At 46.9% G+C, this 12,671-nt stretch overlaps 1 protein-coding gene across 1 annotated transcript in view; it reads right to left on the bottom strand.

Annotated features, from left to right (window-relative positions):
• Hip1 (Huntingtin interacting protein 1) overlaps window positions 1-12,671 on the bottom strand; it is a 138,312-nt gene that overhangs the window by 90,757 nt on the left and 34,884 nt on the right. Inside the window, exons 10-12 of the mRNA XM_084597457.1 lie at window positions 5,469-5,544; window positions 1,940-2,092; window positions 554-612 (exon numbers count right to left, since the gene is read on the bottom strand). Of these exons, the coding sequence (XP_084453583.1) occupies window positions 554-612; window positions 1,940-2,092; window positions 5,469-5,544 (288 nt within the window). The remainder of the gene's footprint in view (window positions 1-553; window positions 613-1,939; window positions 2,093-5,468; window positions 5,545-12,671) is intronic.

Below are 12,671 nucleotides of genomic sequence, written 5' to 3'. Positions count from 1 at the left end.
TTGGCTTGCAGTCAGTACATTCTTGAGCATTTTACAAAATAGACCAAAAATAGACCTTTTCATCTTCATTTTTCAGCAAAAGGTTCGTTAAATCGGGGCGGATAGCGAAATTATTTTCGTTATTTCGAGTTACTCAAACATTGGACCATATGAGCGTCTGAGGGAGAATGAGTATATCTTCTTTAAATCGAGGCTTTCTTTAAGTCGGGGTATGTTAAAAAGAGTTTTGACTGTATTCATTTCAACATTCGGCTGACTGCTTGCATGAATGAACGCATTCCCATATTTGTTCTTGGTGCAAAACTGAGTATTCCATTTATTTCTTCTGCCAATCTCTTTCACCTTATTTCTCAGAATTAGCAGACACGAACATGTAACAGTGCTTTAGTTATAACAATGAGCGCTGATGTGGCTGCTTTGTGTTCTGCTCGCATGATGGAACATTCAAACTCTGCTTAGTCTTAACAATTTTCTGATCCCTCTCAAGTTCGAGCAAACGAGCTTGTACCCTAACAGCCTTCAGGTGAACGCAAACACTTAAAAAGACACTCACTTCTCGGCCTCATCACTAGAGTTGTTGAGGTCAGCTTTGTCTCCCGAAGCGCCAAACATCTGCAATGGAAGCAAAGGCCACGCATGAACACAGAAACGCAATATCAAAGCAAGCAACACTGAGAGGACACACTGTCGTCTATTATTTGGCAGAAACCATGAATGCCCCCCGTTATCACTGAGTGGGATAAACATGAAGCCCAGCACGCTCAAACAAGAAGAAAAGGGGCAAACTAGTGGCTGTAATCATGCAAACAGTAAGGCAAGGAGTTATGCTATCCTAGTGACACCATGGAGGCAACCAGTAGACATTGCACTCAGACTCAATGCCAATAGCTCTGAGTGACAGACAACAAAGCAAAAGAAATCAATGTTTTTACATATCACTCCCCTCTCCCCCTTTCAGTGTTATCTTCCCAACAGCGTAGCCCTGGTGTAATTAAATTGCATGCCGCGGACCATCTTTCTGAAATCACTATGAAAGCAGCCTAAATTCACAAAATAAAATTTCGTCACAAATGCGCGCAAAAGCTGCACAATTTAATCAGGAAGCAGGAGAGCAAGCAGACTGTTCCCAAAATTTTAGCACTGTTCTGAAGACTGTTTTGAGTTCTGAATATTCTTCAGGCTACAGCACACAGCAACAAGCGTCAGCTAGGGTTGCTTCCCCATTTAACAGCAATGAATGTGTGAAAAACTGCACACCATGACAGGAGCTACCAGCATTATCACCACCTTTATGTTAGCCAACGTGACAGCCACACTGTAGCATGTCTACTGGAAGGCCATAGGCACTTATGTTGCCTGCTCTTCCGTGGTACTATAGATGGATGCAAAACAAAAGGAATAAACCATGGCACAAACGGAGTGGGCACCACTTGGCACCAGGAAGTTTAATTTATCCGTAAAATTAAAAAATTGCATAAGTTTGTTGAAATTATTTACAAGAGCTCAGTACGACCAACCTGATAAGTTATGACTCGACCGTAGTCGGCAGAGCTTCTGCATGTGATGAGTGTGCGGAACTTATTTAATAGTCACGGCAATAAGGCTTTAGAAAAACAAGCTCCTGCAACACATATAGAAAGCCCCTGCATTAAAATTTGCCACATATAGGGGCCAGCATTTCTAGTCAGATAACATATCTTAACTCACGCCTTAGACTGATCTAATTTTGCAGTTCCCGGAAGTTATTAACAACATCAAATTTGCATCAGTGCATCTTTCTTTCAGAAGAATTGTGCAACTGGCCAGACTACACACATCTTCCACATTCCCATATGCTTGACAGTCAACAAAGCAGTCTCTCCAACTTTCCATCGCACCTGGGCCACACCAGAGCTCGATCGTGCACGTATGACCAACTTCACTGACTTGCAGAGCTCACCTGTTGCAGCTTTTCGGAGGGAGGTGGTACAGACGTGTCCACCAGGGTGGCGTCCACCACCTCATTCTCAGGTGTCTCGTTTTGAGGTGGCAGGACCACCACGGGGCTCACGTGTGAACTCAGGTCCGAGGCGATCAGGAAGTTGGGTGGCTTCTACATCCCAGGGAAGGACAGAGAGGTTGAAAGTGAGGCTATACATGGGCAAGTACCATGCACGCTTTTTTTTTTTTTTTTCGCATTTAAAACTTGCATCCTAGCCTTAGCTGCATTCCATCGTGAAACCTCAGCACCAGTAGCAACATTAAACTCTTGTGGTTAACTGCTGCCACTCGAAAATACACAGTCGATTTCAGTAAGATCTGCAAAATGTTGGGAGCTCAGTTAATGAAGCCCAGCAGTACCTGAGATGTACAGAGTTGAGGCTCTTGCACCATGCTAATGGTAATTTGATACAGCATGTAGTGACAGCGTATGTAGAATCCCGCTATATAAACTCGAATATACTAAAGCGAAACTGAAGTCCCAGTTAATCGTCCATTGATGACTGTACTTTTTTCCCCCTTTATAGTAAAGACATTTTTGGCAAAAGTCAGTTACAGTAAAGTGCGTCTGGCCGCGACGACTTTCCACAAAATGACATTTCCGCACGCGTGCTGCCTAAGATCGCGAAGCAAATTTTTTTCCGGAAAAAAAAAAAGAGAAAATAACAGCATTTTTTTAAATGGCTTTACCACCAGGCTTAGCAGCATTCAGAAGAAGCCAACTTTACGTAAGCCTCAGAGCCGTGAGAGAAAGCATGTAGCACGTAGGAAAAAGAAGTTGTCTACAAACATGGAAAGATGGTGGCGTGGTCCATTTAGAAACTAAAGGCAGTAAAAGTACAGCGGGAAATAGGGAAGGGAAGAAATGGCCGAACATTCACAGCACTGAGCAGCATAAAGCGCAAGGCAGCGCTGGCAAGAACTGGAGGCACGGCGTGTGAAGTTTTACAGTGCTTGACTCCATGCATATTCTCACCTATTGCCTTTTGAAAGCCAGAAACAGCGAAAAATGACGCCGTGCTCATGCAAGGCTTTCATTTTATCCTGAAATCAAACTCTGTTTTATTCGTAGCCACGTTGCCCTCATGCTTAAGAGGTACTTATGCAAGATATAAACAAGAAATCTTATAACTGGAAAAATGGCATGAACAGGCAATAACAGAGAACTGGTAGGTACTACATTAAGGTTTTTTTTCATTAAGCAACAAGACGTGTTTGCTAAGTATGCATTTAATTACCAGACAGCATCTTCAGGACCATGTCATCACCAACAACTGATACTAAAGATTTTTGCCGGTCCCAGCGACTTTACCATAATCATTTCACTCACAGCGCAGCAAGTCAGGATTAAACGGAGAATGAAACACAAACAAGAACTCTTTCATTCTCCGTTTAGTTCTGTCTTGGCGAGCTGTGAGCAAAATGAATATGTACCAACTCGCCCAAACTTCCGCTTTTTTTTTTTTACCATAAAGAGGTTCTACTGTATAGATAGGCAGAAAAGAGTTGGATGTGGTAAGAGAATATTCACACCAAGGGAGTGGAATAACCGGGAGAATAAGAATGGGATGGTGCACACTTCGCAGGTACTCTCGGAAAGCTGTTCACCAGTATACCCCAAGAGAAAAGTAAATAACAGCTGTAATTTACCAGTGCTTACCTATAGGGCTGAAACGTGGAGGCTAACAAAAAGGATTAAACTTAGACTGAGGACAACGCAGAGAGCCTATGGAATAGAAAATTGCAGATTAACGTTAAGAGACAGTAAACATGCCGAACGGGTCAGGGAACAACAGTTACTTACATTCTAGCGAGAATCAAGAAAAAATGGACATGGGTAGGACATGTAGTGTGAAGAGAGGATAAGTGACAGTCAAAAAGGGTAACAAATTTGATTCCAAGGGAAGGAAAGCATAGCAGCTAGGGGGCGGCTGAAAGTTAGGGGTGGGGGGATGAGGTTAACATGTTTGCAGGGGTCAAGTGGATGCAGCTAGCACAGGACCACGTTAACTGGAGGGATATGGGAGAGGCCTTAGCCCTGCAATAGGTATAGTAGTCAGAATGATGATGATGATGATGACAGTGACACACCAACACTCAGCAATGCTAAATTGCTACTGATCTACCAGTGCAATTCTATGGACAGCAGCTATGATCCCAGGCCTTCAGGTGGCAACCATGACATGTGACAGCAATGGGCACGACTGTACCATCAAGTGCAGGTGGGGACCGTACCATCAAGTGCAGGTGGGAACCGTACCATCAAGTGCAGGTGGAAAGCAGAAAATAGACGCATGCTGTGTGCGCTCTACTTCCGGCAGTCAACCTCTCGCCTGCCCTACTGCACACTTGTTACTGGCATTTAGCTGCTGACTCCAAGGTTGAAAGGCCAAACTCCAGCTGCAGCAGCCTTATTTCTATTGGGACGATTGAACACCTTTGTTTGAATAAAGATAAAGCGCACAGGAAACACACACAAGAGAAGCAGACATAGGACATGCACAGGACACATGTCCTGTGTCTGCTTCTCTTGTGTGTGTTTCCTGTGCGCTTTATCTTTCGTCAAGCAATGCACCATCCAGCCCAATTTCAAGTTTTGTTGAACACCTTTGTGCTATGCGGATGTCAGAGTGCATTAATCATGTGCACATTCGCCAAATATCCTCGTGTTGCGTCGTGTGCTCATTCCTGATAGCTCTCAACTTTACTTGGATTCGAAAGAAATCAGGGACTGGTGCCTGCACCTAGTGATCATTTGTTAAAGCACAAGTTTGTGTCCCTTTTCATAAATAAAAGACAGGTGTCACTGTTTTGTTTGCTGCAGTATACTGCAGTCGTTCGTGGCAGATGTTTCTGTAAACATGGCATCTAGGAGAGGATCCTCCTAAACATGTGGCACTGAAAGGCTTAAAGAACCCCAGGCAGCTGAAATTATGCCAGGCCCCTCCACTACAGTACCTCTCACGCAGCCCACATTACAGTTTGCAGGGTAAAAAATTGTATGTTGCTATTCTTACTACAGGGTTCGTGACAAGAAGAAAAAAATACCACTCCCAACAACTTAGTCCTGGCTTTCTCAGGGATGGGCACAAGGATTGCCAGAAAGCAAAAAAGAAAACCGCAAAGAAATTTGATGAAAATTATATCATATGAAAGCATTGTTGCGCAGGTTTTGCTCAAGTGTCGCCCTGCTTTGTGTTGTTGGCTAAAATGATACATTTGTCACCAATTAAACCTGTTCTTTTATTCTTTGGCTACGCAACTGCAGTGCTCTACTGGGAGACTTACCATCATTGCCCCAGCAATGCACTGCTATGCAGTTGTCATGCAGTTGCTATGCACAGCAACACATCGACATGCAGCGGCTCCGCAAGCGGCTCCCAGATCAGTGATTTTGTATTTTTTTAAAATTATAAAAGACGCGGGAGCCTGCTAAACAGCAGCAGTCATCATGCACCACCATGGTGATGGCAACAAAGGTGACTCACCTCTGGCAGGAGGGGAACCTGGATGAGGTGCTTGAAGTACTGCAGATTCACCGAGTTCAGGTAGAACTGCTGCAGCCTGAAAATATGCACCACACACAAAATATTGCAGGGAAGGGCACTCAAGCCCCACATTTAAGGGATGACACAACAGGCTTAATGACCAAGGTTCCTTGTGGAACCTCAGTCGTGCATGTGCACTTAATGCTCGCTTCATTACTAATCCCTTAACTTGTTCCTGCATTACCTCACAAATACCCATTACCATATGATCATAAGATACCACACTGTGTGAAAGACCATCAGGCATAGATATAAAGCCGCACTTTAACCAAGTCGCAGAAAGCTGACTACTTGGCCTAAGTAAGGGTAATGTGTGACTGCAGATCCAAGCGCCCCAGTATGAATTACAGAGGGACAAGACCTGGAAACAAGATCCCCTATGACAGCGTAAGCCTAAAGGATTGCGTTGCTTACTCATGAGCACATATGCGTACAGACTGCTCTGCACTTTGATGGTGGAACCAAAAGAGCTTCAGCTGAACAATGAACCCAGATCACAGAAGAAAAAGGAAATGCCTACTGGGTAGGGGATGCCTATTGTGCTATACATACTACAGAGCAGAAAACTGGTGTTTTGACTATGGCAACCACAACAGCTTTATGAGGTCCCTCACATAGGTGACGCAACAATGAAGCCAGCTGCTACAATGCAAGACATGGGAAAGCTGTAACTGACGAGGCCAAGTCTCAGCGATTGTCGCAGATAATGGTACTAAAAGCCACTACAATTTCACTGACAGAGATGCATTTAAAGATTGGAGCCAGTACAACCTCTTGTGGAAAACCTTTTTCCCGACCCCTCTGCTTCCACACGGCCAACCACCATGCCTTGGCTTAGCGAAGGATAATTAGTTCCCTCGTGAGGATAGCAGAAGCGAAGACTGGAGTTCCCCCTAGACAGCTACGCACACTCTCACAGAGAGGAGACGGTGACTGTATTCTCTCAGAAAAAATAGTGGTAAAATATATACCAAGTCATATACAACATGCGCACAAATTCCCACAAAGTACAAAAAAATATTCAAAGTAAATTATATAAAGTTTTAAATTCCAGACTACTGTCCTGACTGATGGTCTTGGGGAAGTTTCATGGCCTGCACAGCAGCAGCAATGGTATTAGGCACCTCCAACTGAATAAAATATAACGTATGATGTCGATAGGTGAACGTTCCCACTGACAAAATTTCGTACAGCTTCTTTCCTACAATTAATATCAGAGGCTAAGTATGAGTCCTGCTGCATCAACGTACACCTTTCATGAGCCATCAATACTGCTGCGAAAACTTCAAAACTGTATTTGTAGCTCTTTAACAGCCGCCGGCATGCGGGCTTATCACTGTGATCCTGGCAAGCGTATCAATTCTGTATCCCGTGTTTGTTCATGCTCATTGTCGCGATATGACGCATTATCATTTTCTTTGTCGCAAAAGATACGCCAAGATCTGTCTCGAAGATTCCAATCACTTGCTATGTTTCTACAATGTTCCAGGTTGTGCTAGTAGCAGTTTGCGATGTTATCTAGATTGTTCTGAGCAGCCTTTAAATTCAGCATTGACGAGTGTGACGAGCATTTTTGTTCGACGATCGACGAGCATGTTAGCTGCTATCGCCGCCACCGAGTTGCTTAGTTCTTTTGCGGGCGCAAGTCAGCCCAATAAAGAGTTAATTTCAGTACTATCAAGCTTGAGACTTATTTTGGTGTCTACGGCCTTGTCACCACTGCGTGGCATCTGGTGGAGCTGCCTTTGATCCTTCAAGCGGAGACCACAGCTTTGTTCCTGTTATCCTGAAGGTCCAGCCAACAGGCCACCGAACCAGTCACCGGCTTCAAAGGCTCCAACCTGAACACTGACTGCTGTCGGACCTCATTCGATCTTGGAAGGCATCAACGCTGACAATGGCCCAGCCTACAGCACCGGTTGTTTTCGTCCAACCCAGTGAGCCTCCCTGCTTCCATGAACGACCGGACGAAGATGCGGAAGACTGGATGGACCTTTTCGACCGTGTGGCAGAATTCAACGGCTGGAATGGTGCTGCGAAACTCAGGCAAGTCTACTTTGTTCTTCAAGGAGTTTGGTTCGAAAATCACGAGACTTCTTTAAAGGATTGGGAGATATTCAAAGCAGAGTTTTTGAGGGCCTTTGCAAGTTCTGTCCGAAAGCAAAAAGCTCAGGCCCTCCTCCAATCAAAACCAACTCCCAAACGAGCCGTCCTGGTATATGTAGAGGAGATGAAGTGCCTGTTTCGCCGTGCCGGCACTAACATGACCGAAGGTGAGAGAGTGAAATTGGTAATGCGAGGCGCTAAAAAGTCGCTCTTTGCAGGACTTGTCCAGAACCCGCTGAAAACTGTGGACGAATCTGAAAGGGAAGCATCGACCATCAAGAAGACGTTGGACACCCGGATGCGCCACTACAAGCGACCACTTCACCCGTACTACTCAAGCCATTACCCCAGCACATCTGCAAGTGGAGAGAACCTTCGGGACCTCATCCGGGAGGTCGTGCGAGAGGAGCTTCGCCGATTGCTGCCATCATCGCAACAACTACAGGTGGCGACGCTCACGGATGTCGTCCGTGAAGAAGTCCAGTACGCGCTGGGTTCCTCAAGCGACTGCTGCGACTATTCCAGCACAAGAGGCAACAGCGATGAACTGCGCTGCTGAATTATGTCGCCCTGCACCCCCAGGTGATGACTTTCCAAGCCCTCGCCGCAACCGTCCCGAAAGCCGCCTCTTGGACCCCGCCCACCAAGCCTACAAACAATCCACTTGCCCCAGGAAGTGCGACGCCTGGAGGACAGCAAACAACCGGCCATTATGCTCCCACTGCGGTGAGGCCGGCCACATTCTGCGCTACTGCCCGTAATAACGAATCGGTCTCCGCGGATTTGCAGTCGAAGCTCGACGACCACGCCCAGGTGGACAACCGCAAGAAATCAACTATCTGCGTAGGGGTGAGATTGCGCCACCAAGCCGTCGGTTCAGGTCTCCATCGCCGTACAGGGCCCGCTTTGCGTCGCCAGGTCGTAACTACGATGAGAGTGTGCACGGAAAGTACCCAAGCCCGCGCAGGAGAAATTAAACAGAGCAACCTTTGGAGGTGAGGTTGCTTCACGGCGAAAACACGAAGATCCTCCATCGCCGACAATGAGTGACGACGATGCAGCCATTAAATCGCCGATCCACAAGACAACGTCGACGAAATCACGATCAGACTTCAAGTTCACATCGCCGGCCAGCGACGTTACGATGGTGTGCCCTGGCCGCGACCTCAGCACAAGACAAGACGAAGCAGAGATCGAACACTGAAGCCAACGTGCAATACTAGGACGCAAACAAGCAACCTTGAGGTTGCTGTCGATGGACACAAGGTTACCGCCCTAGTGGACACCGGTGCCGACTACTCTGTCCTCAGTGGAGCTTTCGCCACCCAGCTCAAGAAAGTGACGACCACTTGGGATGACCCGATAATCCGCACCGCTGGTGGTAACCTTATTACGCCGTCAGGGTGATGCACCGCAAGGGTTACAGTAAATGAACATACCTACCCCACCAGCTTCGTCGTCCTACAGCACTGTTCCCGCGATGTGATTCTGGGCATCGATTTTCTGACCGATCATCGACCTTCCGATCCAAACTCATCAAATTCTCTACCGACAAAGCGATACCTGCTACGAAAACTTCAATGCATTACGTTGCTCTCAACGTCCTCGACGAAGAATTGACCGTACCACCCCGATCAAGCATCATCGTCCCTGTAGTTACAACAGAAGTCGAAATCACAGAAGGGATTGTCGAAGGAAACACTCAGTTGTTACTGGATAGAGGACTTGGCATCGCAAGAGGCATCGCCCATTTCCGTCATGGACAAGCTGATGTGCTCGTCACGAACTTCACCGACGAATACAGGCACCTGAACAAGAGCATGACGATTGCTTTCCTTGACGAGCTAGTGGACACCCGAGAAGTCTTCGCCCTCCCCAACCAACTTGAAGACAATGCACCCAACCGAGACAAGCAGCCCAATTTTGACATTAACCCAATGCTCCCCCGAGACAGACAAGACCAGATTCGCACTCTTCTTGAAAACTACACCGAGTGCTTTTCTTCAGCGTCGAAGGTGCGGCAAAAAACTCCGTTAGCAAAGTATCGCATCATCATGGACGAAAACACTCGATCGTTGCGTCAAAGACCCCACCGTTTATAGCCACAAGAACGCCAGGCCATAAGCAATCAAGTTAAGGAAATACTGCGTGATGACGTGATCCAGCCACCCAACAGCCCCTAGGCGGCACCAGTCATTTTGATGAAGAAGACAGCACACTTCGCTTCTGCGTCGATCACCGCCGCTTGAATATCATAACTAAGAAGGATGTCTACCCACTTCCCCTCATCGGCGACACACTGGACCGGCTCTGCAATGCAAAGTACTTCTCATCGATGGACCTGAAGAGCGGATATTGGCAAATTGAGGTCGACGAAAGAGATTGCGAGAAGACAGCATTTACAACACTGGACGGCTTTTTCGAGTTCAAGGTGATGCCATTTTGGCCTCAGCTCCGCACCAGCGACGTTTCAACGAGTAATGGACACTGTGCTCGCGGGCTCGAAGTGGCAGATTTACCTGCTATACTTGGATGATGTCGTTGTCTTCTCGTCAAACTTTGAAGACCACCTGAAACGGCTGCAGACAATGTTGGAAGCCATCAAATCATAGGGACAAACGTTAAAACCAGTGAAGTGCCACTTCGCCTACAAAGAACTGCGGTTCCTAGGTCACATCGTTAGCAAAGATGGTTGGCCAGACCCAGAGAAGACAGCTGCAATTGCACAATTTCCACCGCCTGCTGACAAGAAAGCCGTGCGCAGGTTTCTTTGGCTGCGCACTTATTATCGACGATTTGTCGGAGACTTTTCGTGCATCGCCGAGCCGTTGACACAGCTCACAAAGGCTGACGTACCTTGTAAATGGGAAGCGCCGCAAGAAGACGCCTTCGACGAATTTAAGCGCCGTCTGCAGTGCCCTCCGGTACTTGGCCACTTTGATGAAAACGCCGAGACCAAAATTTGTACTGACGCTAGCAGTGTGTGCCAAGGAGCCGTTCTCATCCAGAAGAGTGCCGGACAGATAAAAATAATTGCCTATGCTAGCAGGTCCCTCACAAAAGCCGAAGTCAACTACTCAACGACCAAGAAGGAGTGCCTCGCAATCATCTGCGCCACTTCTAAGTTTCGTCCATACCTATACTGTAGACCATTCAAGGTGGTAAGCGACCACAACGCGCTCTGCTGGCTGGCTAATTTTAAAGACCCCTCCGGCCGCCTTGCCTGATGGAGCCTGCATCTTCAAGAATTCGACATCACAGTTGTCTACAAGTCAGGCCGCAAGCACTCCAATGCAGACTGCCTGTCACGAACCCCCGTTGATGTGCCGGTGAATGAAGACGACGCAGACGCTTTTTTGGGATCGGTAAGCACCAGTAGTTTCGCAGAATAACAGCGATCAGACCCTGAGCTGAAAGCGCTAGCCGAATACTTAGAAGAAAAGACCACCTCCCCTCCTGCTGTATTCACACGACATTTATCATTGTTCGCTTAAGCAATAGCCTCATCGTTAAGAAGAACTTCGCACCCAACAGGACCGCGCAGCGTCTTGTTGTGCCTAAAAACCTCCAGCAGGAAATTATGCAGACATTGCATGATGAGCCCACAGCAGGCCATCTCAGGTTTGCACGCACGTTGCGTCAAATCTAGAAGTACTACTGGCCGCGACTGCCTGCGAAGTTGCCCACTATGTGAAGACATGTCGTGAGTGCCAACGACGCAGGACGCTGCCGTTCAGACTAGCAGGACTACTAAACCCGATTCCGCCCCCAGACCTGCCCTTTCAACAAATTGGGATGGATCTCCTCGGCCCCTTTCCAGCTTCGTCTATGGGTAACAAGTGGATCATCATGGCCACTGACTGCCTTACCCATTACGCCGAAGCAAAAGCACTGCCTAATGGTACCGCGGCAGAAATTGCCAAATTTTTTTGTTGAGCAAATACTCTTGCGACATGGCACCCCAGAAGTGCTCATCACGGACAGGGGAATGGCGTTGTTGGCAGAGTTGACGCCAGCCATCCTGGAATACAGTCATACAAACCATCGACGAACAACTGCGTACCATCCCCAGACCAATGGCCTTACGGAGCGCCTAAACAAAACGATCGCAGATATGATCGCCATGCATGTCGACGCTGAACACAAGACAGGGTTCGTACAGATTCAAAACAGGCAAATTCAAGGATATTCAAGAAATTTCAAGGCCCAGTTGGAGTATTTTCAAGGACTCAACACAATGCTATATGCAGCAGTTTTCAATATCAGGTAACAATTTTACTGAACAAAAATCGAAAAAGAAACATTTCAAGGAACAGCTTGTACTGCACTAAGCCAACACGTTACTAAGCCAACATAATAAAGCCAGTATTGCACTAAGCCAAAATAATTTTAAAAATGTGCAGTCTTGAAAAACACCCTGCAATGCATTGCACCAATGTCGAAGAGCAATTCATTCTGCAAAACTGCTAATGGCAACTTCAGGGGAGCTCCTGCCGCTTTTCCTGAATCTTCTCGTTGAGGCTACACAGTTCCTCAGTCTTGCTTCGTGCAGCCTTCCTCAGGCTATTGGATCTGACAATTTACTTCAAATCAATAGCTGCCTCTGTCTTTTCAGCATACGTATCTGCTGAAGCTGGTGTGAAACCAGTGTAACAGCAAGCGGTGCAAGTCGGTGAAACTGGTGTGCAACAAAGTTCAGGGGAAAAGTCTCCTGACCGGTAATTGCTAGGAAGTCTTCCCTCCTTGCAGAAGAACCATGGAAAAGCGTGCTCAGACTGGAGAGCAGATAGTCAACTCCCCAGTTGCTTGCTGTAACACCTGCCCTGTAAGAGTTGTGCATGGTGTGGAGGACACAGATCCCAATATTCAGACATTGAACTTGGTATGCTTGATGCAGGTGCTCTTGGAAATTCTTCACTAACTTAAGGTTATCATTGGGACCATCCACTGAATTCTGAAGAATTTGCTCAAGAGGGAAAGGCTCGAGCGCCCTCAGCAGCTTTCCTTGGATGTCCTCGAATATCGAGTGCCCCATAA

This window comes from Amblyomma maculatum, chromosome 3 (assembly GCF_055883805.1).
Source record: "Amblyomma maculatum isolate TAMU_Amacu chromosome 3, ASM5588380v1, whole genome shotgun sequence".
In the NCBI taxonomy this organism is placed as follows: Eukaryota; Metazoa; Arthropoda; class Arachnida; order Ixodida; family Ixodidae; genus Amblyomma; species Amblyomma maculatum.
The sequence above is the reverse complement of the archived record's forward strand: the minus strand, read 5'-3'. Positions and strand labels throughout refer to the sequence as shown.